General features: G+C 42.4%; 1 protein-coding gene across 3 annotated transcripts; it reads right to left on the bottom strand.

The window, feature by feature from the left end:
* On the bottom strand, positions 1-24,817 carry SDR42E2 (short chain dehydrogenase/reductase family 42E, member 2). 3 transcript variants are annotated; one of them, XM_069734170.1, is made up of 12 exons: positions 24,635-24,817; positions 16,151-16,509; positions 15,970-16,065; positions 11,611-11,668; positions 11,099-11,217; positions 9,654-9,729; positions 6,897-6,979; positions 6,053-6,190; positions 5,901-5,969; positions 4,961-5,024; positions 2,730-2,803; positions 1-292 (listed from the first exon to the last, which is right to left on the bottom strand). In XM_069734170.1, exons 2-12 carry the CDS (start codon positions 16,472-16,474, stop codon positions 83-85), a joined length of 1,311 nt encoding a protein of 436 aa, XP_069590271.1. In that variant the 5' UTR covers positions 16,475-16,509; positions 24,635-24,817; the 3' UTR covers positions 1-82. The 3 variants fall into 3 exon arrangements, with proteins under 3 accessions (XP_069590271.1, XP_069590272.1, XP_069590273.1); XM_069734171.1 differs by having other exon boundaries at positions 24,621-24,780; XM_069734172.1 differs by lacking the exon at positions 24,635-24,817 and adding an exon at positions 24,411-24,521.
* Between the last annotated feature and the right edge of the window lie 1,831 nt (positions 24,818-26,648).

Below are 26,648 nucleotides of genomic sequence, written 5' to 3'. Positions count from 1 at the left end.
TTGAGGTGAAGCCATTTTATATTGTATTGGTTAATGGTAACCCCATTATTTGGATAATAATACAATTGGAGATGCAGGCTATCTATAGAAACAACGGTGCATACAGACAAATAAAGAAAACCAATACAAAAATAACAATTTTAGTAAAATTAAATTTCTCTTGGGATGGGATGGGCCTGGTTTTGATGTAGAAATCCACAGAGTCAGCGAAGGAGAATTTCTTTGGGTTGTAACCGAGCTCTTTGCGAGCTTTATCTATTCGGAAGGTGTGCACCACTGCAATTTTCATCACCTTGAAAACAAAGACTTAGATTAGTTGTTAGTTCATATAACGTTGATAAGTTGTTAATTTCTTGTTTCTGAAGACCCTTAGAACGCTGTATTGTTCTGCCCCTGTTATTTCTCCTGAAAAGGTTTCCATTCCCTTTTCAGAGAAGTTCCCTGGTCCGTTTGACTTTCTGGTGACCGTGTCGGGCTTTGCTAGTAGCCTGGCGTGATCCATGTGTTGTATTTCCAAAGACCTTATGAGGGCTCTCTACAGACACAGCTGGTGTTGGTATTGCGCTAAGACTTGTAGTAACTCTCTTAGTTTGCTGTGCACATTTTCAGTTCACATTCATCAGCACATCTCCTGCTTGTCTGTGGTTTCCATTCCCCTAGTTACTTGTCTGCAGTTTTCAGTAATCTTGCTACTCAACGTCTCCAGCACTCCACCTGCCTTACTACAATTTCCTGACATCTTCTGACTGCCTGCACTTCGCTTGCCTGCCTGTGGTTTCCTGACATCCTCCGCCTGCCTGTGGTTTCCTGACATCCTCTCCCTGCCTGAAGTTTCCTGACGTCCTCCGCCTGCCTGAAGTTTCCTGACGTCCTCCGCCTGCCTGAAGTTTCCTGATGTCCTCCGCCTGTCTGAGGTTTCCTGACGTCCTCCTCCTGCCTGAGGCTTCCTGATTTCCTCCGCCTGCCTGAGGTTTCCTGACGTCTTCCGCCTGCCTGTGGTTTCCTGACTTCCTCAGCCTGCATGCGGTTATCTGACATCCTCAGCCTGTCTGAGGTCTTCCGCACTACCTCTACCTGTCCGCGGTCTCCTGTTCCTTGGCTGTACATATCCTGTGTGCGCCTTCTATCTGCTGCGCTGATGCCCATAGTCCATGTGTCCACCCAGACCTTTGGCTTGGAGGATTCACCTCACTTGATGAGTCTAACAGTAGTGTTCCCTGAAAGTCTGCAAGTGGTCGGATAATATCAGACACCCCCCCAACAGGTAACACCCAGTTGTCAATTGATTTATACATTTCTAGGAAGAATAACAGCAATGGCAATATAAAGAGTCCCAAGAAAAGATGCTCCACAATTACTATTTTATTATGAATACAGACATCTCAGGAGAGATAAAGGGTCATCTTTTAGAAATCAGCAACTTTTTTTTTTCATTATTTAAACCCTGGAGCCATTCATATATTTTTAAATGTCCCCTTCCATATGTCACTGCATGAGGAATTGTTTAAGTTTGTTTTTTTTACATTTTTTTTTTAATGGCACCATTTTGGGGTACATGTAATTTATTCTTTTTCTTTTAATACATCTTCTGTAGCCATAAAAAAATTGTGCTTTTTTGGTATGACAGTTACTTTTAAAGGGGTCGTCCAGTTTTTTTGGCGGGGTAAGGGCTTATTTTTTTTGCGTACCGAGCTACCATTTTAATTGATTATATTTCGGTGTACATATGATATTTTGAACTCCTTTTATTCCATTTTATCGCAATGTTGCAGTGACAAAAAAACAAAACAAAACACGTACGGTAATTCTGGCGTTTTGATTTTTTTTCTCGTTACACTGTTTACAAATCTGATGAATTTATTTTATATATTGAATTGATAGATCGAGCATTTCTGAACCCAGTGATACCAAATATGTATATTTGTTATTGTTTTATTTTTAATGCGGCAAAAGGGAGGATTTGAACTTTTGTGTTTTTTTTAGTTTTGTAATATTTGTTAAAACTTTTTTTTTTTACTCTATTTAATAGTCCCCTTAGGAGAATTGAAGCTGCGACCATGTGAGCACCTGTGCTATACATAACGGGTCCAGCACTGCTATGTAGAGCAAAACTCATGATCTCCTATGAATGCCGGCCACAAGCTGGCGTTCACAGGAGGATCGTATTGATAGGCCTGGCTGTCATGATAACCCATCGGCGCCCTGCGATCATGTGACAGGGTTCCCAATGGACGGGTTCAATGACTTGTCAGCACATGTTAAATGTCGTCAGTGATTAACAGAAGCATTTACAGCAGTGGGTGGATCGTGGATCCATTCTCGGCTGTTAGAGGCACTTGATAGCTGATTAAATCAGCCATCAAGTGTAATGAAAGATGCGGGCTCAGCATGTGAGCCCGCATCAAAGGCAAGTACAGTGTCGATGACGTAAATATACGTCATCGGTTGTGAAGGGGTTAAAAAAATTTTTTTTAAAAGGTTTAACGTAAAAAATATGCAAATTTGGAACCAACACACTTTGCTTTTCAATTTTAAATATTTCAAAAAAAGAAAAAGCACAATTTTACATTTTTGTCTCCTTTTCCACGACCATTTTTAGAATGCGGTGGAATACATGGAAGTATTGAGATACTGAGGACAGTGAGATGTCGGAATCACCTGGAGTCCAATCTGACGGCTATGATTTTGAGCATGTAAGACAAAAGAGGACTATAAAACTAATATGTTACCTCGTGCCGGGTCAGCAGCGGGTTTAAGGATACGAATGGTCTTAATATGAGATGCAAATATTCCAAAATGAAAGCTGCAGGAAAAAATAAGACGCTTTATTATGTCGGCCATATTAGCCTTTACCTATGATATGGATGAGTAATAGTTTACACACAAGGGGTTAATATAATTGTGCCGTATTATAGTAGATGAAACGTGTCTCAGCAGGAAAAACGCTGCATAAAAAAAACACGTTTTTGACGTGATTTTACCCATTTATTAGTTATACGTCTCAAAATACGATAACCGAATAAAAATGATTTTTATATTTTTTATTCTGCTAAAATAGCAAAACATTAAAATCAAAACTATAAAAACTTAGTATCATGGGAAAAATCGCTGCAGAATAAAACGGAATTGTCTATTTACTGAATGGTGAACATTGTTTAGAAAAAAAAACCCAGAATAAAACAGTGTTAAAGTTTTCAAATCTAAAAAGTGAAAAGAAAAAGTATTTGGATTTTTAAAATCATCCTATCAGCGACACGAAGACTGAATAAATTAGAAATTGTACACAAATGACTTAAGTTTAGAGATGGGCGGACACCTGGATGTTCGGGTCCCGCGGGTTCGGCCGAACAGTTCCAAAAAGTTCGGGTTCAGGTACCAGAACAGTACCCGAAACCCATTCACTTGAATAGAGGGCCTGAACATCCAGTCTTTGCTGCGCTGTCATGTGCATGACAGTGCGGCAAACACCGCTTCTGATCGGCAGTGAAATCATTCCCGCCGGTCAGAGAGCTGCGGTTCTCACACTGTCAAAAGACAGCGTGAGCACTGTGCTGTGATCGGAGGTATAAAGCTTACCTCAGGTCACTGGTGGCAGCTGATGAGACACCAATTAGATGCGCCAATTCTGGCACTTGGCCCGGCTCGTCCCACTTGCCCTGTAGCGGTGGCAAGTGGAGTTCATATTTGTGGGGTTGATGTCACCTTTGTATTGTCTGGTGACATCAAGCCCACAGCTTAGTAATGGAGAGGCGTCTATAAGGCACCTATCCATTACTAATCCTTTAGTGATATGGTAAATAAACACACAGCCAGAATAAAGTCTTTTATTAGAAATAAAACAAAACACAGTTTTACTTTTTCATTTCAAAATAACAAAACACAGTTATACTCACCTAACGCCTGATTCCACCGAAGCCCTCGTCTTCTGTAATAAAACAAAAAAAAAAAAAAACAATATCCCTCACCTCTCCATCGTTCTGTCCCACGCCGTAATCCATGTCTGGGGGATAAACAGTTTTCAACCTGGACGGTGCCAAGATGCGACCGTCCAGGCTGAGAGCCACTGATGAATGAGCTGCTGCGAGCGCAGCCTCAGTGACCGGCGGTAATGTCATCAAGGTTACCTCTGGTCACTGAGGCTGCATTCTCAGCCTGGCTGAACTGTGGTAAGTTTGGTGAGATCTCCGCTAGCAGCGTGAGAAAAACTCTGTTCTTGATAAGTAGCCTTGTTGAAGCTGACAGCTGAGGGTTGCAGCCCCCAGCTGTGAAATTTGCCTGGCTGGCTATACAGAGAAACCCACGCCGTTCTAGGGAAGGGGAGAAAGTAGAAAAAGAAGGAAAGAAAAAAATAAGGATGGGGCACCACAGTAGTGTGCTTCAAATGTTTTCTTAAGAAAAGAATGTAGAGAAATTCTAAGAATATTTTTACATTCCGCCCACAGAGGCCATATCAGCCCAATTTTTTTTATATAAATTTTTTCTATTAAAGAATCTAAATGAAGAATAGTTCCAATGCTTTGGAGATATCTTTACTAATACAATTTCAGAGATCTTGGTCCTTTGATTTAGTGCTAATTTTTATGGTCTTTACTAAGAAGGCGGAGCTCTCAGGATCCTCTGGGGCGTGTCTGTAAGCTGCTCTGCATTATTGCCCTGTGAGCCACACCCCCCTTGATAAAAATTACCATTAAATATAAAGGCCTATATCTCTGGATGTCTATGGCCAATTTAGAAAAAAAAAAAGCACAAAATAATCAGGGGAGCAGCGAGAATCAAATAGGAGCGAACACTGGACACTTTTGACCTGGGGACAAATCATCTTTAAAGGACTCACTATAACAACCTGCACTGATGAAAACCAATTCTATTATTGCCTCACCAGTCATATTAATCCTCCATGTATAAATTAATTAGACCTCAAGCAGAGTCTTCAAAAAAATGCTCAATAAACTATGCGTACCTGCAGCATACACCAGAGAGGTGGGTATAATTATCCAAGGATCTGGAAAACCAAGTTTTTCAAACTGAAAAAGAAATTAAAAAAACATCATTGTTTGTAAAATTTATTTTAATGTCTGGGTAAAGAACAGAAATTAGTTTTGGAGCTCCATATCAAACAGAACTTTAAAATCTATCAAGATATTTTATTAAAATTGATATAGATCCTGTAGAAAAAAACGATCTCAGAATCTCTTCATCATTCACAATTTAAAACTGCATTTTGCGTACATACCAGTCTAATATGTCCAGGAACTATCCTCATTCTCACCATGTGTAACTTTTTAAGTGGGTGGTTCCTCTCTTCTGCATTCTGTCAGCACTATAAGTTCTTGAACTTGCCTACCTCAAACTGAAACCCCATCTTTATTTTGTGCCTGTAAGCAGACTGACAGACAGGAGAGCAGGAGCAGAGAGAGACCAAGACCCAATGATACTTCTTGTAATTGACAATGACGACTCTTGTTAGAGATGGATTATTTTTTAAATCAGGTAGTGAGCAGCCAATTGGACGGAAGTGAGATACCTGGGGGCCGGCACTTTAGAGAATTTTTTTTTTTTTTAGGGGGGAGGGTGGAGGGTTAAATAAAGTGATTTGCATATTGCCAATATAGCTCATTATCTACCAAATTAGATCAACTTGTCTGAACTTACAGGGATCAATTAAATCGCAATTCAGGGTGATTCCAAACATTGATTAATGTTCGAGTCCCCACGGCTGCATGTTTCGCGGCTGTTCGACAGCCGTAACACATATAGGGATTCCCTGTCGAACAGCCGCACAAACATATTATTTGAGCACGCCGAAGTCACTCGGTCAGCACCCGAGCATGCTCAGATAACACCTTATCCATGCACGTTCGCTCATCACTACTAATGATCCATCTCCAGCCGTTACTTACCATTGGATGGAGATACCACTCATGAAAGCTGACATGCTCCCCATCGTGGATGAAATAGGCTTTTCCACTCTGAAATACATAAATTAAAGAAACGGTAAGTTTGGCTTTGCCCCAATTTTTCACTATTATGCCTAAATGTGACCTTAGCTTACAGCTATATATCCTTTACTGGCAGTCAAAGCCTCAGCAGCAAGTATATGAGCCTCAATCAGATTGTATAAATGGATCCAGTTCATCCTGGTTCGGTCATTCCAGAATTTAAAACATAGTAATCTCTTCTCTGCATTTGCCTGGATTAAGATGAAAAAAAAAAAAATAGTAATTATCTGTTCTAACATGATATTTTCCATCAGTCTAAAGCTGGTCATAAACAATAGACAAAAGGTTTTGGGCTCATTGACGACCAGTTGAGGTAAAGGATACGTCTAAGTTCATAAAAAATCAGACCTTAGGTACTAATACTTCTAAAATAAGATATACTTACCTAGTTCATCCCCGTCGCTCCAGCGCTTCATACCCGATTCTTCCCGCTGTATATAGCGCAAGTAAAATGGGGCCTGTGATTGGCTGCAGCAGTCACATGGGGTATACAGACAGTGATGTCTTCAGGGAATAGTAACAGAAGACCAGCAGGGAGAATAAGTAACAAAGCGCTGGATCGGAGGGGATGAAATTGGCGAGTATATGGTCATAAGGGGATGAAATGGGCGAGTATATGGTCATAAGGGGATGAAATGGGCGAGTATATGGTCATGACGGGATGAAATGGGCGAGTATATGGTCATTTATTATTTTAGCCTCTGGGCTTTTCTTTAAATACTCTGGACAACCCCTTTAAGGAATCCTAGAATATATCAAACTATGTCACCTATTGATACCAGCCTACCGTGCCATACACTGGGCTCATAATCATGTACAGTCTAAACTCCATCCTTTGCTAGACCTCGTAGTACATGTCCAATTACCATATATGATACTTAATCCCAGATGACTTACGACCAGTCTTGGCAAATGTGTCTTCTCATCTGGCCCATAAATTCCTGGAGGCCGCAACACGCATGTCAGAAGTTTACCACCTCCTTAAAGAACACAGAAAAATTGAGAAAAATCAGGAAAGTTTCAAGGTCAGGTGAGGCCGACAGTGACGGTGAGGGTGAGGCAATATAAGTATTAGTCAAAAAAGTTTGGCAATGTCGCAGATCTGATCCAGAAATGGTGAGGAGGAAAGATGTCTGCCGAAAGAGATTCTAAGTGACTAACTGTTATGTTTTACTGGAGCCGAAGTTTCTTCTTTTGTCATATGAAGTTGTGCCACTTCTGGGCATAATTCTTCCTCCAGTAGGAGGCACTAAAAAGACACTTTTCTCCCTCTTGGAGGTGGGACAATTTGCATACTTTAATCCCAGGAAACATTGCCCTACCTATAAGTGTGTCTGCTCCCCATGGTGCTCTCCACAAGGAGAAACGATACCCCCTAGACTTTTCGGCCTACAACACAGTAGGCTTTTTCAATCCGCCAGTTGTGCCAGTAGCAGAATACTTGCATCAGTGCCGCGGCTTCTGCCTGGATATCAGGTGAACCGAGATCTTACGGTAACATGTCCCCGGCTAAATTTATCCCAGTCTCACCTGGGCACCTCGTATCATGTTGCACTTTACATTAATTTGTTGTACAGTGGCATTTCTAACCTTATCGCTGCTCCGAGCTGCTTAAGTGCTGAACTGACTCCCTGGCTATGGAAATGTCTGGGGTCTGTCATGAATTATTCCAGCTCGGTGTATCGGGTGACCGTTAGAAGGTCTTGGGCTGACAAAACACTTAGAGGCAATCGTGCCGACAGCAAATAACTCAATTTATAACGTCACTTTCTACTCAATTGAGGAAGGCAGTCAGAAATCTATGATTACTGATCGGCTGAGTGATATCGAAGGATTTATTAGCATATTGTATAAGCAACCAAAGAAAAGTGAAAAGCTAAATTGTCTGGATCATCAGGTATCTGACCTAAGGTAGAGTTGATCTCCTGCCTTTAAAAAATTCTACCTCCTTGGTGGTCAAAAGATTCCTAGGAGAGCTGATCAAAAAGGTTTGAGGACCCCGTGATCCAACGACCATATGGCTAGTCCACGGTTGCCCAACCAGAACAATGCAAACCTGGTACCTGTGACCTCCCCGATGCATCTTCTGACTAATAAGCAGCCACTACATTGTGTGTTGCTCCTAGCCAAAACATAAAGACTTTACAGCAGCCTACTGATCAGAAGTGGTGCTGGAAGTCTGTGACCACTGGACCAGGGTCCTGCAAAACGTTTTGCTCAACTCTATTGCCGAGACCTCATTTTCTGCCTATTTTGTTTGATTGATGACCTGTATGAGGTCCTGTATGGTGTTTTCAGTCCTTTATAGAAATAATTGTTCATTGTCACATCGAGCCCGGGAGTATTAATTCCTACAGATGATATTGACAATGCATGTTGCTCTCTGATGGCTACATGATCCTTTCAGTGGACTAAACCCTACAAAATACGTTGAAAAGCATTCACTATCGCAACACAGAATAAAGTAAGGCTAGCGATACACATTGGATGGCTGTTGGATGAAAGATTGTTTGGCTGACTGCCATCTCAGCCGACTCTTCCGTACTGGGGAGTGTTCGTTCGGCTGAGTGTTCCTGTGTTCTCTATGAGAGGGTCGCCAACTGACACGTTGACTAGTGGCTTATCTCAAGGAGGACAAAGCATCGACAGTCTCAAATCAGACATGTCTAATCGACATTCTCCCGAGCATCATTTGGCCAGCGCTGTGATGATCCGGTGACCTTGGAGCAGCATGAAAACTTACACTGGAGTAGGTGGTAACTATACTGATCGCAAATCCTGATCTTAACACCGCAACTAGAAGTAGCCGTGGGGTGTACCTAACAAACCCTAGACACCTCGTCACAGCCGGAGGACTAAATACTCCTATAGATGGAAATAGGAATACTACCTTGCCTCAGAGCAGAACCCCAAAGGATAGGCAGCCCCCCACAAATATTGGCTGTGAGTAGGAGAGGAAAGACACAAACAGAAAGAAATACAGGATTTAGCACAAGAGGCGACTCTAGCTAAAATAGGAAAGGATAGGACAGAGTTCTGTGCGGTCAGTATTAAAACCCTTCCAAAAATATCCACAGCAGATTATACAAAAAATTCCTCCATCTAACTAAAGACGTGGAACGTATATCTGCAACTCCAGAGACTCCTACACTCAGAGCAGGAATACAATAAAAAAACAAGCAAACAGCTTGTGTGCCATAGAAAAAGAAACAGACACTTATCTTTGCTGAATTGGCAGCTAAGCAGGAGAAGCCAGACAGAGATCCAACACTTCCCAAGAAACATTGACAACTGGCAAGGACTAATGAGTCCTGCAAACCTAAATACCCCAGTCAGAATTGCAATCAGCAGATACACCTGTCCAGGACTGCAGCCCAGTGACAACTGCATTATCACCTACAACCACCGGAGGGAGCTCAAAAGCAGAATTCACAACACAGCGCCCCATATACATTAGACCATCGGCCAAACCTGTCAAAATCGACAGGTTCGGACGAAAGAAGTCAAATGTGCATGGCCATCTTAAGTTATAGTAATTTATAAACCCTTTACTTAAATAAAGAGTCTGAACTAATATCTAGGACCCTGTTCAAGATGCACCTATCTAGTAAAAGGTATTTAGTTCTGTTTCGGCTTACAAGGTAGAAAGTTTACCTTTAAGTGGTGACTCATTAGCTGCCAGGATCATTTGATCAGCAATGGTTTTCGTCTTGGAATAATAGTCCAGTTGCTGAAAAATTAAGAACAAGCAATATAGTTATCAGAGGAAAGTTATAGATATTATTTTACCTTATATTTTTTGAAAATATTTCCATGTAACACAAGGAGTTTGGTCTGGTAAAATTGGTACATAAAATAGATATCATTGTGACTTTTTATGACTAACAGTATTCCAATAAGATAAAGAGTTCCCTGATACCTGCGCGGTCCTGTGATAGGAGGTACGGTTGTAATAAATCAGTTCATTACATTTTTTGCCTCCTAAAAATTCCCCCATCACCTGTCATTGGTATTAATGAAAAAATGGAAGTAACTGAAGCAACTCAACCACCCCAAAAGTACAGCTGAGGAGCAGAGTGCATAAAAGCCACCGACGTTCTGCTGACTCCATAAAGGCAGAGTCCAAACTTCCTTTGGCGTAAACATCAGCACAAAAACTGTACTGGATGCTTCCTAACATGGGTTTCCATGTCCGATCAGTTGCATACAAGTCTTACATCACCGACCAAGCGACAGATGAAGTGGTGTAAAGGCGCCACCAGTGGATTCGGAACTGTGGTAACATGTTATGCCTGTTGTGTGATAATGTTTCTCTATCTGGCATCTGATGGACGAGTCTGGGTTTGGTGAATTCCTAGGAGAACGTTCCTCAACCAACTGCATGGTGCCAGATGAAAAGTTGGGATAATGCTATGAGCTTGTTTTACAGGTGTTGGCCTAGTTCCCTTATGTTCCCGTGAATGGAAGACATTTTGGACAATTCCAACTTTGTGAAAACAGCCTGGGGAAAACTCTTTACGTTTCCAGCATGACTGTGCCCCAGTGCACAAAGTAAGGTAAGGGGGAGTTTGTTGTTTGCTACACAGCCTTGACCCATCCAACATCCTTGGGATGAACGAGAACAGAGATTGTGAGCCCAACATCGATAGTAGCTTGAAATCTTGAAGAAAATGTTCCTAAAATGGTGGAAGCTGTTACAGCTGCAAAGAATGGACCAATGTCATATTAAGCTGGACAAGGGTTGTATAAATCCAGTCCCTTTTCATCCTAGGATAGCCTTACATTTCTTTCCCGAAAAATGTGAACTGTTTTGGCAAATTGGTGACTATTGACATCCATGCGCCTGTGCATAGCCAAATTTCCTAGTGGCAACATAATCTTATCTCACTAGTGCTGCTTACAAAAGGAATAGAGCAACAACCACAAATTGGGGTATGCCGGAAAAGCAAGTAGTTTACTGGTGATACAAGAAAAAAAGTTACAAACACCCCAAAAAAAACATCTTCCATAAATTACTCATAGACTTTGTCCACTTTTTTTCTGCTCTAATTTTAAATAAAAAAAAGGTTAAACTCAAACTCCTATCATGCAGATATTACCTTTTCCGGAGGATAATAGGTTGTTGTTTCTTCATCACCTTCTTCGATGTAGTTTCCACCAAAGACCACATTTACAGTACTAGTGTATATGAGCCTGGGGATGTTTCTGTCTATGCAAACTGGAAGGAAAGATTGGAATATTATAAGTACATTGATATGTGAAATACCTGCTTAATATTTTTGTAATTTACTTGGGGCTAGGATAAGGAGTAAGTAGAGTAGGTGGCCAGTTTAGGCACCATTGTGGTGAGAGGTAGAGTAGGAGGACGTTGTAGGAACAAGCTGACCCTACTTCAGATACAGAGCCCGGTAGCGTTGTTGGATAATATGGAATTAGAGGGTATGTATTGAAAAGAAAATAGGGATTGAGGGGAATGGGTGCATCAGGGGGAACATTTTGATGAACTTCAGAAACCAAAGATTATGGATTGGTTCTTTAAATACCTTTTTTGAGCATCAAAAAACATGTCCCTCACCTGCCGCCATGATAATGACTTATAACAGTAACTTACCATCAATTACAACTTGTGTTCCTCCAATGTTTATGGATTCGATTTGTTTCTTATGCAGCTAAAATGCAGAAAAAATATAAAAAATTTGAAAAGTTTTCAAATATTTGTGAAACTTATATTTTTTTAAAAATGTTTCCCTTGTAGGGTTTCAGCTGTCTGGTAGCCTCTTGGATACGCACATGAACAGGGGTTTTATATAAAAACAGGATAAGGTTTATTGTCCATCAAAAAACTTTATGCCTTCAAAATGTAAACAGCCTTCGTCAGCACAAATGAAGAACATAAACAGTCCTTTCTTCAGGTACAATGAACAAAGTAAATATGGCAGCTTCACTAATCTCCGTTGTCCAGGCACAATAAGCCCGAGTAGTATTAAACACGTTCACCAAACAAACACCTCTGTTCAGCTCCAACTCTGCTGAGCAAACCCAGCTGCTGTTATTAGGCCTGGATCTGGATTGTGGGAAGGACCTTTCCCATCCAGACTCTTTTGGTTGCTCCTAAATCCTGGACCCAAAATCCAGTCAAATTAAAAGTCTTTAGTTTGTGTTACTGGAAGAGACTTTACATCACCAAGGCCAACCACCTCAGTGACACACGTCCGTCATGCAGGACCTTACTTCTTGCTTTCTTACACCCTATATATCATAGGAACGCTTGTTCATGGTATGCAGCCAGTGAAAATGCACCCAATGACTCTAGGGGTTTATAGGTGCAATCATTTAAAAAAAATGCAATTTCTTCACCTTTAAAAACTAATAAAATTCTAAAGCTAAAGAAAATTAGACACCTGACCATAAAGTGCAGCACTAAGCCAAGTGATCAAGTTTTCCATGAATCAGTTTCAAGCAAGGTTCATACGACCATAGTATTGGTCCACGTGCTATCCCTGAAAAAAAAAACGGACCATGTTAAGTGGGGCAGTGCAGATGATCAAATTGTTTTCATGGACCGAAACTGAGTGTGAAAAAAATGGTGGCATGGACTAGTAGTTTCTTGCGTGTGTCAGATGAAACGTGTCCATTCGAGTCTATGGGTGCAGAAAAAAAAACAAAAATCAGATTCCATAGAAGCCAACATATAGCATTCGATTTTTAGGGATAAGTTGCAATTCTTTAACGTAGGAAACTGTATTTAGTCTTGTAAATTTTTAATAACTCTATAAAAATGGATTGTATATAGATTCTATACAGGTGACAAGTGAGGCAAAAAATTGTTCACGCTCTCTGGATTTATTTATTTTTTTACGCTCGTGTGCACTTAGCCTCAGTGTGAATCCACAACGGACCGGGAAAATTAAAAGAGCTGAGGACTGAGAACAAGGCATAATCATCAAATCTAGACTAACTGGGCCAATGCTTCAGAATTTTACTGAAATTCTATGTGACTGCAGACTTGTGAATCCTTACAGCGTACAGTGTGCGCAGTCAGGATTGTCCGGTGCTGACGCTGGGAGCTGGCAGGTGTGTGGCTGCAATTACTCATTCTGCATGCACGCGGTCATCTGCCGACTAGACATGCGCGGCAAAGTGAACTGAGCAAAGCAGGATACGTCTAGTTGGAATCTGTTCAGAAGTATGCAAATCACATACTTGTGTTCACATGACCGCCTGCTCACAGCGCTGGAGGATCCTGACAGTGTGCACGATGCGCGCTGTGAGGATTCACAAGTCTGCAATCATACACACTACTCCAAGCCTGGACAACCTCTTCAGTTGAGCTATACAAGGTGCTATAACAAAGAAGTCATGTAGCTAATATCATAATAAGCAAATGCAAAGAAATCAACTTTAATGGCTGAATCTGCTCTTTTAACTATCCAGACTTCAATTAATTTTTACACCTTATATACAGCCATGAATTTAAATAGTTTCTTAAGAAGATGATATTCCTGGGGGATATAAAAATAAAAGCTCTATATACTAAATAAAAGTTAACATAATTAGCTAAAAACACACAAAATAGAGTATAAGGAAATGCAAAATGATGATCACTTTAACAGTAGGAAAGAGAAAAGTGTTTAAGGGAATGTGCCAAATACACGATCCTACAGGCGCACAGAGGAGTGCGGTATTTACATTTTCCACCTTTCACCTTTTCTGTAATATTTTTTGGAGGAAAAAAAAGAAACGGTCAACTATGCTTGTCTGTATGTAAAAATAACAAATCCACAATACAAGAAACGTATGAAAATAATTTTTTGGTATTATGTCTTGCCCATTTTATGCTACGCCTCCATATAAGTCTGAATACAGTTTTTTGCAATTCAGATGTTCACGTCCAGCAGAACGCACCCTATAAATGTGAGCCTCTCTGAAAGTACAGCGTCGAGAAAACTGGAAAAAAAACTATTTTTTTAAAGTAGTTATTCATATTCCATCAATGATGCTACACAGAGACCTAAAAATAAAAAAACTAAGTTTATAACAATTCAACTCTAATTCATGATTTCTCCAGTGGCCAGGATACGTGAAAAATATTACCCATTGGTTGTCCAGAATTGTCTGTCTAATGTTAAAAACATTTTTTTTTATAATTTAGCAGCAGTAAAAAAATTGAATGGATTTCTTCACTTTTTGGACCTGCAGCGCCCCAGGGTCCTGGTCGTTGCAGTAATGTCATTCTTCCACCAGGGGAGTGATGTTACGTAGTAGGCAATAAAGGAGATCACCTTACCAGGTATCAAAAGCCACACAACACACTTCACACTCCAGGCAGCCAGGGGGAGCCATGCTTCTATCTATTAGGGCACTCCTCACAATTAGGTAAAACTGGTAGTCTGGACAGAACGTTAGAGACAGAAGCTGGCTGGAGTGAGAGGGAGCCAGACGCAGACTGAGGTCTGCAGAGGACGAGGGTAGACGGAGCTGCGCCTGCCCCACGTGCGGCCGCATCCTAAGAAAGAGACATCAGAAGGGAATTGTTTTGTAGTGAGTGAGAAACGAAGTCATAGCACAAGGAGAGGAAACCAGAAGGAGTTCTGCCCTGCAACAGGCTGCCTCCTTCTGAGTCGCAGAATCCGGTAGCCAGAATATCGAGGGAGTAAGGATCTCTATGCTTTACTTCAGAGACTGGCAGGACAGTTAATTCTACGTTGGCTGCCTGACCCTACACCCAGGAGGCATGGTGGCAACTTGTGGGGGCTGGGGCATGATAGAGTCCCTGTAAAAAGCCTCAGGCCACCAGTCATAAGGGTTTGTCCTATCCTATCCATCAGGGGGACAGAGAGAACGACATAACATCCACAACAGTTGTGAGGACCTCATCGAGAAGCTCAGCAGGGAGGGACTACAACACTCAGGCGCTAGAGGAAGGCTACTGATTTCCACCTGGATAAGGGGACTCTGGATTTGCCTTCAGACCGGCCGGACTCTGCCTGCCCTGTGATCCAGTGCTCTGGAGTGTGAACACTGAAGCCTCCAGTAAAGGTAAAGAGACTGCAACCTTGGGTCCTTGTTCTTCACTGCGCCTTACACCATTCGTCATCCATCATCTATACACTGGGAAGCCCTAGGGACATACTTCGCCTGTGGGAAGGTATACCATCTAGCTGCCATAACATCACCCCAGCGGACCCCTAAGCAGCGTCGGTCACCCTGACCGAATACCACAGGTGGCGTCACGAACATTATCCCTTTAAAGACCTTTCCCCCCTTTTAAAATGGACGTCCCGAGGGCCACGGACCGGGTCAGCCACCGTGACATCCCCCTTGAGAACCAAAGGGCCCGGTACCGAGTTTCCCTAGCCCTTGGGGGCGATCCAGACCCTTATAACAGGAGCAAAAAGTTTGGTAGATTATTTAATCTCCAAAAGTGACGAAACAGCTATCCATCTTTTCTGTGTGATGTTGGCACAAAGGGGCTTGACTATGATCAACTCTCCAACTCTTGGCGAAGCAACAGGGTTAACCTTAACCCCAGCCTGCCTAGTTTTCGTTATCACATTATTCTGGTGCAATCTACCAAGGGGCATAAATTGACCTCGGCATTCTGAACCCACAGAAGACACTCAGTCCTCTACATGGTTTCCTGCAAGTGTCCTATTACAGCGGAACACAACGGGCACAGGTACAGGTAGAAAAAATGAAGCAGAGAGAGATTGGCACAGCATTATGTTGGGGAACTAATGAAACTAATGTTTTTTATGGGTTTAGAAAGATATGGTACTGTGATTACGAGAGGTTCCACCATAATTTTGGAAAGACTGCGTCCAAAAATTTCAAAAATATTTGTTTTACCAAATCGGTGGCATTTTACTTTGAGCGAAGAACTCCTCTAATATCTACATGGTGCCAAGCAAAGTCCCATCTAACTTTTTAGGTGTAAAAACATCGAATTAGAAAAGTATCTTTTACCCACTTGTTGATATCCCGACATTCCGAAGGAAGCTGCATGGAAAACACAGTCGACTCCTTCACAAGCGTCGTAAAGTGCGTCATAATCTCGGATGTCACCCTGCAATGCAAACAATGTTTAATGGCTACGGGACGAAGGAGGCTTCTTCCATCCTTAAGGTTCCGAATTAGACTTTTGGATTCACCTGTATGAACGTTGCACGAATTGGAATGTCCTGGTCCGGCTTGTGTATATCAAATAAAATAACAGTATAGCCCAATTTTATAAGAGCTAGTCCAAGGTTATGACCCAAATATCCTGCTCCACCAGTGACCAGAACTTTAGTTATCTCCCATGGGCCTGGGTGTACCTTTGGCATACAGGAAACCCTGCTTTGATGGGGCACCACACCATTGGTTCGGACTGTCCTTAGGGGCAGAGTATTTTTTAGACATTCCGAGCACATTTCTTCATTTTCAATACGGTTCCTTAGGTCTTCAAGTTCACAGACATACTTGGTTTCTCTCATGATGGAATGTTTTATCCGGATATAAGCAGTTTAACCTGAGGATAAAATAATACAAAAAGAATAACTTAGATTTTTTAAACAATTTTCAAGTTTGGTTCATTAATATAATTGAAGGCAAATTGCAGTTTACCAAATCGGAATGAGCAATATGGATCTAGACCGAGAAAGCTGGTGACCCCAACCTTAACCTTTAAACAGTTCCTTTTAGATATTGATATAATTTTCACGTGAATAAATATACATAAAATATCTAATGGTATCACTAAAGTGGCCACAACTCTGGGAAACTAGATTTTCAATGTTGTTTTGACATTTACCTACTTGCACTGAACAGTACCTCTGACCATGGTAGCCGAATTAGCCAACGGAGGAGTTCATGGGGACAAGATACCTGTGGGAAAGATAGAGCCCAGCTCACCCGCATGCACTGCTTGAAGATCCAGAGCAAAGGAAGCGTCCGCGCCTTGGACGTGAAGGATTGGAAAGAACGAGGAACCCAGCTTCGCGACAATCCAAAAACTCTTCTTTATTGGTGAAGAAATCATGATTAAGGGTTTCACTACCTAAAACTAGTTGTTGTATCTACTACCATGGCATTTTACTTCACCAACTCTAGTGTTTTCTATTCACACCAATAAAGAAGATTTTCGTGGAGCTGGATTTTTCTTTCGTTACAAGATACCTGTATCTATCTTCTTCACATTCGTACCTAATCTGAGAGCAGCATAATGTATAGACAGAGACCATGATTCCAACAATGTGTCACTTACTGGGCTGCTCATTGTTTTATCAACAGGAGATTATCACTAGAGGACTAATAAACCTGCTGCCATGTAGTCCACCAGATGCATGAGCTCTGTATAACCCCGCCTCCACCAGTGATTGGTTGATTTCTGTGTACACGGTGTATACGCAGAATGCTACCAATCAGTGATGTGGGCGGGGTTATACAGAGCTCAGCATTCAGAGGACTGCTATATCATCAGCAGAGAAAACAGTGATTTACCAGCCCCAGTTACAGAGGAAATCCAATTTTGTACTTCCTGCAAAGTTGTTTTCTCTGATGAAGGCCCCTTCAGATTGTTTGGGACATCTGGAAAAATAATTTCCTGGAGAAGAAAATGTGAGCGCTACCACGAGTCCTGTGTTACGCCAACAGTAGAGCACCCTGAGACCATTCTTGTGTGAGGGCCTTTCATCCAAGAGACCGGGCTCATAAGAATGCCGCCATGAATAAAGAATGGGAGCTAAACCTCCTCCATGAGGAACTTCTCCCTTCGATCCAGGAGTAATTTATACTCTTTCCAGCACGATGAAGACCATGTCACAAGGCTAAAGTGATAACTAAGTGTCTCAGTGAAAAAAACATTGACATTCTGAGTCCACGACCAGGAAACCCACCCAGCATTTCAATCCTATTGAGAACTTGTAGTCAATCTTTAAAAACTGGGGGGGGGGGACAAATAAAAACATAAAAAGTGTGATAAACTCCAAGCACTGATTAGTCAAGAATGTGTCATCATCAGTCGGGATTTGGTCCAGAAACTGAGCTAAGTGGTTAGCACTTCTGCTTCGCCACAACGGGGGTCCTGGGCTCAAATCAAAGGGACATTTTCGAGGAGTTTACATGTCCTTCCCGTGATTGTGTCGGTTCGCCCTGGTTTCTTCCCTCACTCCAAAGACATACTGATACGGAACTAAGATTGTGAGCCCCAATGGGGATGATAATATCCGTAACTCGCTGTTGAAATTAGTGTCACTGTATAAATGAGTAAAATAGAATAATATATAAAGAGATTATCCTGCATACTAATTGCCATAGTATTGAAAAATAAAACCCAACACGGGAATTATTAACCCCTTCACGCCACAGCCATTTTTCGTTTTTGCATTTCGTTTTTCACTCCCCTTCTTCCCAGAGCCTTAACTTTTATAGTTTCCCAACCGTATGGCCATGTGTGGGATTGTTTTTTTTTGCGGGACGAGTTGTACTTTTGAATGACTCCATTATTTTTACCATTTCAGGTACTTGGAAACGGGAAAAAAATTCCAAGTGCGGTGAAATTGCAAAAAAAAGTGCAATTCCTCAACTTTTTTTAAATTTTTTTTGTTTGTTTTTTTACAATGTTCACCAATTGCTAAAACTGACTGGCCATTATGATTCTCCGGGTCATTACGAGTCCATAGACACCAGACATGTCTGGATTCTTCTTTATTTAATGGTAAAAAAAAATCTAAACTTTGTTAAAAAAAAAAAAAAGTGTAATTTTCCGATACCCGTAGAGTCTCCATTTTTCGTGATTTCGGGTTGGGTGTGGGCTTATTTTTTGCGTGCCGAGCTGACGTTTTTAATGATACTATTTTGGTGTGGATACAATCCTTTGATCACCGTTATTGCATTTTAATACAATGCTGCGGCGACCAGAAAAACATAATTCTAGCATTTTTACTTTTTTTTTCCGCTATAACATTTATCAATCAGATTAATTATTTTCATAGCTTGATAGATCATGCATTCTGAACGTGGAGATACCGAATATGTCTATTTTTTTAAAAATGTTATTTTCAATGGGGCGAAAGGGGGGTGATTTGAACTTTTATATTTTTAAAATATTTTTTAAAACATTTTTTGTTTACATTTTGCATGCTTCAATAGTCTACTTGAGAGACTAGAAGCTGCAGTTGTCCGATCGCCTCTGCTGGAGACCTCTGGTTGTTATGCCGACTCATCGGTGATCCGCGATCATGTGATGGGGTCATCAATGGGTGGGATTAGTGATGCGCTTCCGGCGCGATCACATTAAATGCCGCTGGCATTTAACGGGTTAACAGCCACGGGTGGATCACGATTCCACCTGTGGCTGTTCCGGGCACATGTCAGTTATTCAAAACAACTGACAGGTGCCGGGAAAGATGTGGACTCAGCGGCGGAGGGACACAACATTCACAGTACATGTACAGCGCATGTCGTGAAGGGATTAAAGAGGTGGTCCACTACTTTTTCATTGATGACCTATCCTTAGAATAGGTGGCCGGCCGGAAATACTCACTTGCAGGGCTGGCCGTCTTCTGATAATGGGCGAGGCTTGGTACTACACATCCGCCTCCTATTCAAATCAACAGGAGGCGGATGTGTATTACCTGGCCATGGCCTCTATGAGAAGATGGCCACCTCCTGTGGTAAGTGAGTATTTCCGGCTGCCGGCCTCTGCCAGCACCAATAACTGTTTATCAGCGGAGGTGCCGGGTGTTGGACCCCAACCGATCAGACATTGATGAGCTATCCTAAGGATAGGTTATCAATGAAAAAGTAGTGGACAACTTCTTGAAGTCTTTACATAAACTTCATGTATTTGTCATTAATAGTATAAAAACTTAAGTTGAACTTCATTAGCCATAGAAACATCCAACTAAGATCTAAAAACACTGAAGCAGCAAACTTTGTGAAAACCAAAATTTATGCAAATCAAAAAACTTTAGGCCACAATAGTAGAAGTAGAAGTAATTCTCCAAGCATGGGGGGTTTTATGGAAGGGAAAACCTCAGGAAATGTGGAGGACATAGCTTTGCCATATTGGCAAGTGAAGAGAGAAATATGAAATAGTTCCATCCCCTAACGCGTGTCCTAGAGTCCTCATCATGGACGCGACCAGTCAACAGATACATCCTGGTTAGCGATGGTGCTGCCGAATACATTAGTGGAAGCACGCCGATGACCTGGACACGTGAGATCATGGCTGCATTCTGATCTTCATTGTTCGCATCCCCTCTAATATTCCGTTACTATGCACCGTGTGATGACCGTACATAATAATAGATATAAATACAGATTCAGCAAATGGTGTGATGAAGTAGCGTCACCGGTCACCTAAAGTCTGGACTTGTGGTACCTATCAGATTATTCCGCTATCAGTGATGAGAAGGAGCCTCACAGTCTGTACTCCGCACATCAAACCCATCTTGTAAGAACGACTCAACGCCAAACATGGCACTCGCTCAAGGAAATTAAATCCCATTGATCTCGTGAGCTTTGGATGGTGCAGTACCTAAAAATGCACTAGTATATCCAACAGAAGACAAAACAGATACACCATAGAGCATAACAAAAGCCTAGAGAGAAAACACCCTCGGTGACAAATTCTGAAATTGCAGTAATAGAGTCTGAGATCTTAGTTGAATTTTTACAGTATTTGCATCTTACATAATTTTTAAGTTTAGGACCTTTTAAACATTTTTTTCCTGCCTATTATTTTTCACAAATTTTGCCAAACACAAATTAAAGTTTAATTAGAAAATAAAAAAAAATAATATTTTACACCTGTACCCATATATTTTCTAAACGTAGACTTGCAAATTTCTGGCAGAATGTGAAAATGCAAACTAGCATATTAAACTTATTGCCGCCATTATACAATTTTGCTTGAAGGCATAAAATAAAAATCAAGATTGTGGATAAATATCAGATCCAAGCGGTGCCGGAGAGTTCACAGCAGCTCCTAACAAATAAAAGTTTTAGATGCAGAGTTTATTAATTTCTTTAATGTCAATGTCTGCATGCATATATTACATAATCAGCAGGAATTTCAGCAGTTCTGGTGCTAGTAAACTTCTGAGACACAAATGCCGGCCGACAGGAGAGATGTCGATCGCGCATGTCCGATTTTGCGCTGGTGATCACTTTGTTCTCCGAGATAAGATGTCGGTCGACGGCTTTCTCATAGAGAGCACTGGATCACTCAGTTGAGCGAGTGCTCCTATGTGTCACGACTCAGATGTCGGGTGACCCGGGACCAAGGGACTCCTTACCTGTCCCTACCACTAGGGGGCACCCTAGCTCACCCTATTCCCAGAGATACTTCTGAAAGTGAAGATGCCGGGGCCACCAACCTTGCCTTATCTGCTGAATCCGCCCTCCGTCTGTTCCCTTCCCCCACCCAGGGAAGAGGGGAGCTGCAGTGCACAGCAGTACACCAAGCAGAAGAACAAGGCAACACGAACAAGGAGTAACTGAAAATACCATGCATACAAATATACACTCACATATAACAGAGGAATGCACCGGGGAGTGGAGGACGGGGAAAAACCAAAGTAAGAGGAGGGAAGGGAATTGTCACAGTGACAAACCACACAACAGTCACAGATAATGAATAAAGGAAATAAAGAATTAGAAATGTTAAAGGGAACCTGTCAAGTGATTCATGCTGCCAGACCACAAGCAGCATATATGGCAGCCAGCTGCTGGATTGGAACCAGGTATATTATTCTCAAACTTTTCGGCTTTTCAGATAGAATACACCATGAAACTGCCCAGCGCTGTTCGAGGTGATTTAGGGAGAGACCTGTCAGTCACAGAAGTGATGCTGGGAACAGCCGGTCCGGAGGTAGTGCTGGACTAGTCTCGTCTCCGGCTATGGTCCCTGCCCAGATCTTCAAAGTATATTTTCTCTGAAATGTCAGCCCGATTAAGAGAGTATTCCTGGCGGCAATCGTGCAGAGAGGCTGCGGTTCTTGCTACTCGTAGTTTGGTCAACATTGAGGAGCCGGCAGGTTCACTTTAAACTGTAACATGCCCAATAGTTGAAAAGATATTACTAGTGATGAGCAAATGTGCTGGGATAAGGTGTTATCTGAACATGCTCCGGTGCTAACCGACTGTCTTCGGTACATGTCTCACAGCTGTTCGACAGCCACAACACATGCAGGGATTGCTTGTGAAACAGCCATAAGACATGCAGCCGCGGGGACTCAAACATATTATTTGAGCACGCCGAAGACACTCCGTTAGCCCCCGAGCATGCTCAGATAACAACTTATCAGTTTCGACAAATCCCATATATTAGCAACATCTAAATGCTGAACACATGGTCCTGAGGCCCTGTTCACACTGCATTTTCGCAGTGTGCTCTACCCTTATAACCGGTACTCGGACGAACCAGCGGCACAGCCTTATTCCACATGCAGGGTTCGAATATATTCAGTTTGTTCCTGTGAAAAACTTACAAGCAGGGTTAATTTGCAGAGTGTTGGTGCCATTGCACTCTATAGCTCCGTCGGGGGTTTGTCCGAAACGCCCTGCAGAAATGGGATGTGAACAGGGCCATAATTATAGCCAAGTAGGTGCTATGGGCAAAGACTAATTGTTTAGTGAGAAACTTGTCCGATATCTCCTGATGTACCGGCTGCATAATTCACGCTGTTTTTCAATTATTATGGAATAAAGGATTTACAGTTTAGGCGGACGACTTATCTTCGAAAATCGTTAGAATTGCAAAGTGTTGGTAAAACCAAGCAACTTTGCAATTTATTTATTAAAAATCCTCTCCGTTCTCAAGAACTGCTTATTGCCTAGGTTACCGGCCACCTCTGGCCCCGTCTCGTAGGCAAGGAGCTTGGATGCTTTATGCTTCATTTTTGTTATTGAAGCCCGAGATTGTGCTTGATGAGCTAAAAAAAAAAAATGACTAAACGTGCCACAAAAAAAGGGCACTGGGATGTGGTCAGACGTAACCCTCCCCAACAGGTGAAAGGCCCCCGCAGACCGATCTCCGTCCCTCCGAGCCACAACGAGGGTCAGGGACTAGACGAAGCCAAGTGAGACCCAATCTTGATCCAACATTTGCCTGGGCTTCCACCCAGACGAAAACTAGGAGCCATCGATGGTCGTTTCCCCTCCCGAGAAAGGAGAGTCGGGGTAAGAGGAGAGCGGAGTCTGATGGCCACTCACTTCTCCCCCTAGACCCTACAGACGGGCACTCACAGGGAAACCACATCCTGACAAATCCAAGTGCCAGACACTGAAAGGATGACAGTTTTCTTTGATAGGATTACTCGGGGAATAACCAGAAAAATATCAGTCGATTCGACCTTTAATCTGGCCTACTCCTTGCAGAGGCTGCCCTATAAAAAAGCCACCTATCCACCAGATACCCATCTACTGCTCCCATTCACTGCCTGGGGGGTCTCAGCAGGTGGCCCCCAGTGATCATACATTTATCATCTATCCTGAACATAGATGTTGTTGTTAATGGGTTAATCATCTTAAAATCAGGATCAACCATAATGAATGAATGATTTAACCATTAACTTACCAGACTGAAATCAGTGATCAATAATATTGTAAAAAAAAAATCTAGTAAAAAAAAAAATGTGGCAAACAATTAATGTCACATAATTGGCCATATTTCCCTAGTTTCAGACATTAACAACGTCAGAAAGCTCCAAGTTGGTATGAAAATGTTTCTTTCATCTTTAGTTTATGACCCTAAAACATTTCCATATATTTGTGTTCCCAATGTTAGCAGCGAAATACAACACCTGTAGTTTTAGGTGCAGATGTGAGATTCCCTTTAGGACAGGTGCAGATGAGCATGCTTTCGGTCTCAGTGCAATCTGACAAAACATCGGATCCTTTAACCGCGCCGGTAGGAGGAAAAAAAAAAATCACTGCATCCCCGAGTTTGATCCCATATTCGGATCACAATCGGCCACGGAAGTCAATGGGTCTGTGGAAAACATTGGACTGCACTTCGGTGACATCTGAGTGCAGTCCGGTTTCCACAGACTGACGATGAGGAGTACACAAATTTCTGTATGTTCCCCATTCTGAGGAAATCGGATCACATAAATCATCACATTCTGTAACATAATGGACCCGGATGAGAAAACAAATTATGCTGGTGTGACCCCGGCCTAATCAGACCTATATTAGGGTTATGTCTGATCACAGTGGAAACCACCTGCTCTATATATTATTATTAATGTGTAAGCGGTTTAGGAAACTTGTCTTAGTTCACACTGAACAATAATGCAGCTTCGGCTCATTTTACTAAACCTTAACTAGGAAAACATACAAACGTTGGGCGTTACTATCGGCGTCAGCACCACAAAATGCAGTGAATGTCTTGAAATATAGAAAAACAAAGGAAAGGAACCTTACAATGGTCCAATGACCTGTATCCATCCTGCCAGAAATGTGACCAGCACAGGCGGACGTGCATCTGATCTGGCAACCGAGGCTGGAAAATAATCGCTAAGTCACCCCAAGAGCGGACCCCCCAAGCCTAATCTTAGGTAAATATTTATAAGAGATGTGATAAATATGACACAAATACAATAAACGTTCTAGATCTTATTATTAGATGATTACTGGAGGACACCTACCCGACCGACGCTCCTTCACCATCCACCTGACAGATAGCTCAAACTTTTCTCCGGTCCAACCAGCGGAGTTTAACTCCGTGCGTGGCATACGTTCCCGGGTGTAGAAGGACCTGATCCAGTCACATCTCTGCCTTCTTTATTTGTCATCTTCAGCTGAACTAACAGCATTACCGGGCAGCTGACAGCGAGCGCAGCCTGGCATCCTGCATGATACCATAGCCGCAGGCCCCCCCTAGAGGCTTCACACGGCAAGCAGCGGCCCCAGGTGTCTGCCAGGGTGTTCTGGGGCTTGTAGTTCTTCTAAAACTGTACGTGCAAATCATATAGTGAGGAGCTTAGACTTTCTGCAGGTGAAATGTTTACATTTATTTTTGGAAATTAGAGTACATGTGCGCTAATTGGAAATTCTCGGATTTAATTTTTTGGTCCTTGTGCCCGTTTTTACCATCAATGTTTTGCCATATGCAAAAAAGTCCAAGGTTTGCTCTCGGGAGCGCTCGGACGACTCACGAATGGCAACTGAGCGCTAAACGTTTCTTTTTTTTTTTCTTTTAGTAAAATGGGCGAGATCCACAAATCAGATAGAAAATGGACGTCTCTTAATTTTTTAAATTTTGTGAATAATTGGTCCACAAAAATACAGACATGGACTACAATGGGTGTGCTTTCCGTGAAAAATACATGAAAACATGGACGTCTGAATGAGTCCTTAGAGGGGGTTTTCTGGTTTTGGAATACCCATGTCTCTTAACTGCAGTTTAAAAAAACAAAAAAGCGCCTTTCTCACCCTTCTAGGGTCCGGCTCTAAGTCTCCGCCGCTGCTCCTGGTGTCACGTTGACAGTGATGCACCCAGTAGGTGAGATCAGCGGTCGGCCAAAGTTGACATCGCGAATTGCTCAGAGCTGCAGACAATAACATAGATCAAGAGCAGCAAAAGACTCAGTGTTGGACCAGGGGAGGGTGAGTAAAGTTTTTTTTTTACAAACTACAGTCAGGGAACAAACGGGATTTAATAATGTATTCTAGTGCGTCTTTGGGGCATGTTGGGAGACAATTACCTACTCGGGTCCCTAAACCCAGGCCCTCCTACTTGCTCAAAGCATTCGCTGCACCTATGGGGTAAATTCAGACTGGCGAACCTGATACTGTTGAGCAGCTGAAGATTGACTACATAGAAAGCCATCATTTTTGGGCAAAACATGTCTAGTTTACACAGGACGATGTGCTGCCGAGAAGGATGTTTTTTCAGCCAATTTAAAATAATTTCTCTCGAAAAATGAGCATTATGTTGGTTTGTTGGTAATCAATGACGCTCATTTCCAATAATCAGCCAGTGCAAATGCAGCCTAAGGCCAGTCTCACACGTCCAGATAATTCTGGTACCGGAAAAATTGGTACCGGAATTATCTGTGTCCGTGTCTCCGTGAGCTCCCGTGGTACATCAGTGTGGCACACGTGCGGCACACGCGTGCCGCCCGTGTGCCGACTGGGTACCACACGGAGCGTGCAGGAGACAGCGCTAGAGATAAGCGCTGTCCCCTGCATCTAGTGCTGAAGCGGCCATTCATATCTTCTCTCCAGCAGCGTTCGCTGGAAAGAAGATATGAAAAATCCTTTTTTTTTTTTTTTGTCCTCGTGTTTAAAATAAAGATCCCTTAGCGGTCACGTGGGGCCGCCGATTACAGTCATGAATATGCGGCTCCACCTCCCATAGGGGTGGAGCCGCATATTCATTACTGTAATAAGCGACCCCACGTGACCGCTCATACAGTAGAAGGTGCGGCGAGGACAGGACGCTGCGAGGGAGCCGGGTGAGTATTTTAGTAACAGCGGGGGGGGGGGGGGGGGGAACGGCGCACAGGGGGTGGGAGGGGGGTGGCGACAGGGATCTTTATTTTAAACATGAGGACAAAAAAAAAAAAAAAGATTTTTCATATCTTCTTTCCAGCGAACGCTGCTGGAAAGAAGATATGAATGGCGGCTTCAGCACCACGTGGGGGGGACAGCGCTTAC

The sequence above is a fragment of the Ranitomeya imitator genome, chromosome 7 (assembly GCF_032444005.1).
Source record: "Ranitomeya imitator isolate aRanImi1 chromosome 7, aRanImi1.pri, whole genome shotgun sequence".
Taxonomy (NCBI): Eukaryota; Metazoa; Chordata; class Amphibia; order Anura; family Dendrobatidae; genus Ranitomeya; species Ranitomeya imitator.
Note: the sequence above shows the minus strand (reverse complement) of the source record. Positions and strands in the feature narration are given on the sequence as shown.

What these genes read in the sequence shown, in the direction of transcription:
- SDR42E2 (XM_069734170.1), bottom strand. Translation starts at nt 16,474, where the DNA reads ATGAGAGAAACCAAGTATGTCTGTGAACTTGAAGACCTAAGGAACCGT. An exon ending in GAATGTCGGGATATCAACAA is followed by an intron (nt 11,669 to 15,969) that starts GTGGGTAAAAGA and finishes TCTGCATTTTAG; the next exon opens with CTGCATAAGAAACAAATCGA. An exon ending in CCTATTATCCTCCGGAAAAG is followed by an intron (nt 9,730 to 11,098) that starts GTAATATCTGCA and finishes TTAATTTTTCAG; the next exon opens with CAACTGGACTATTATTCCAA.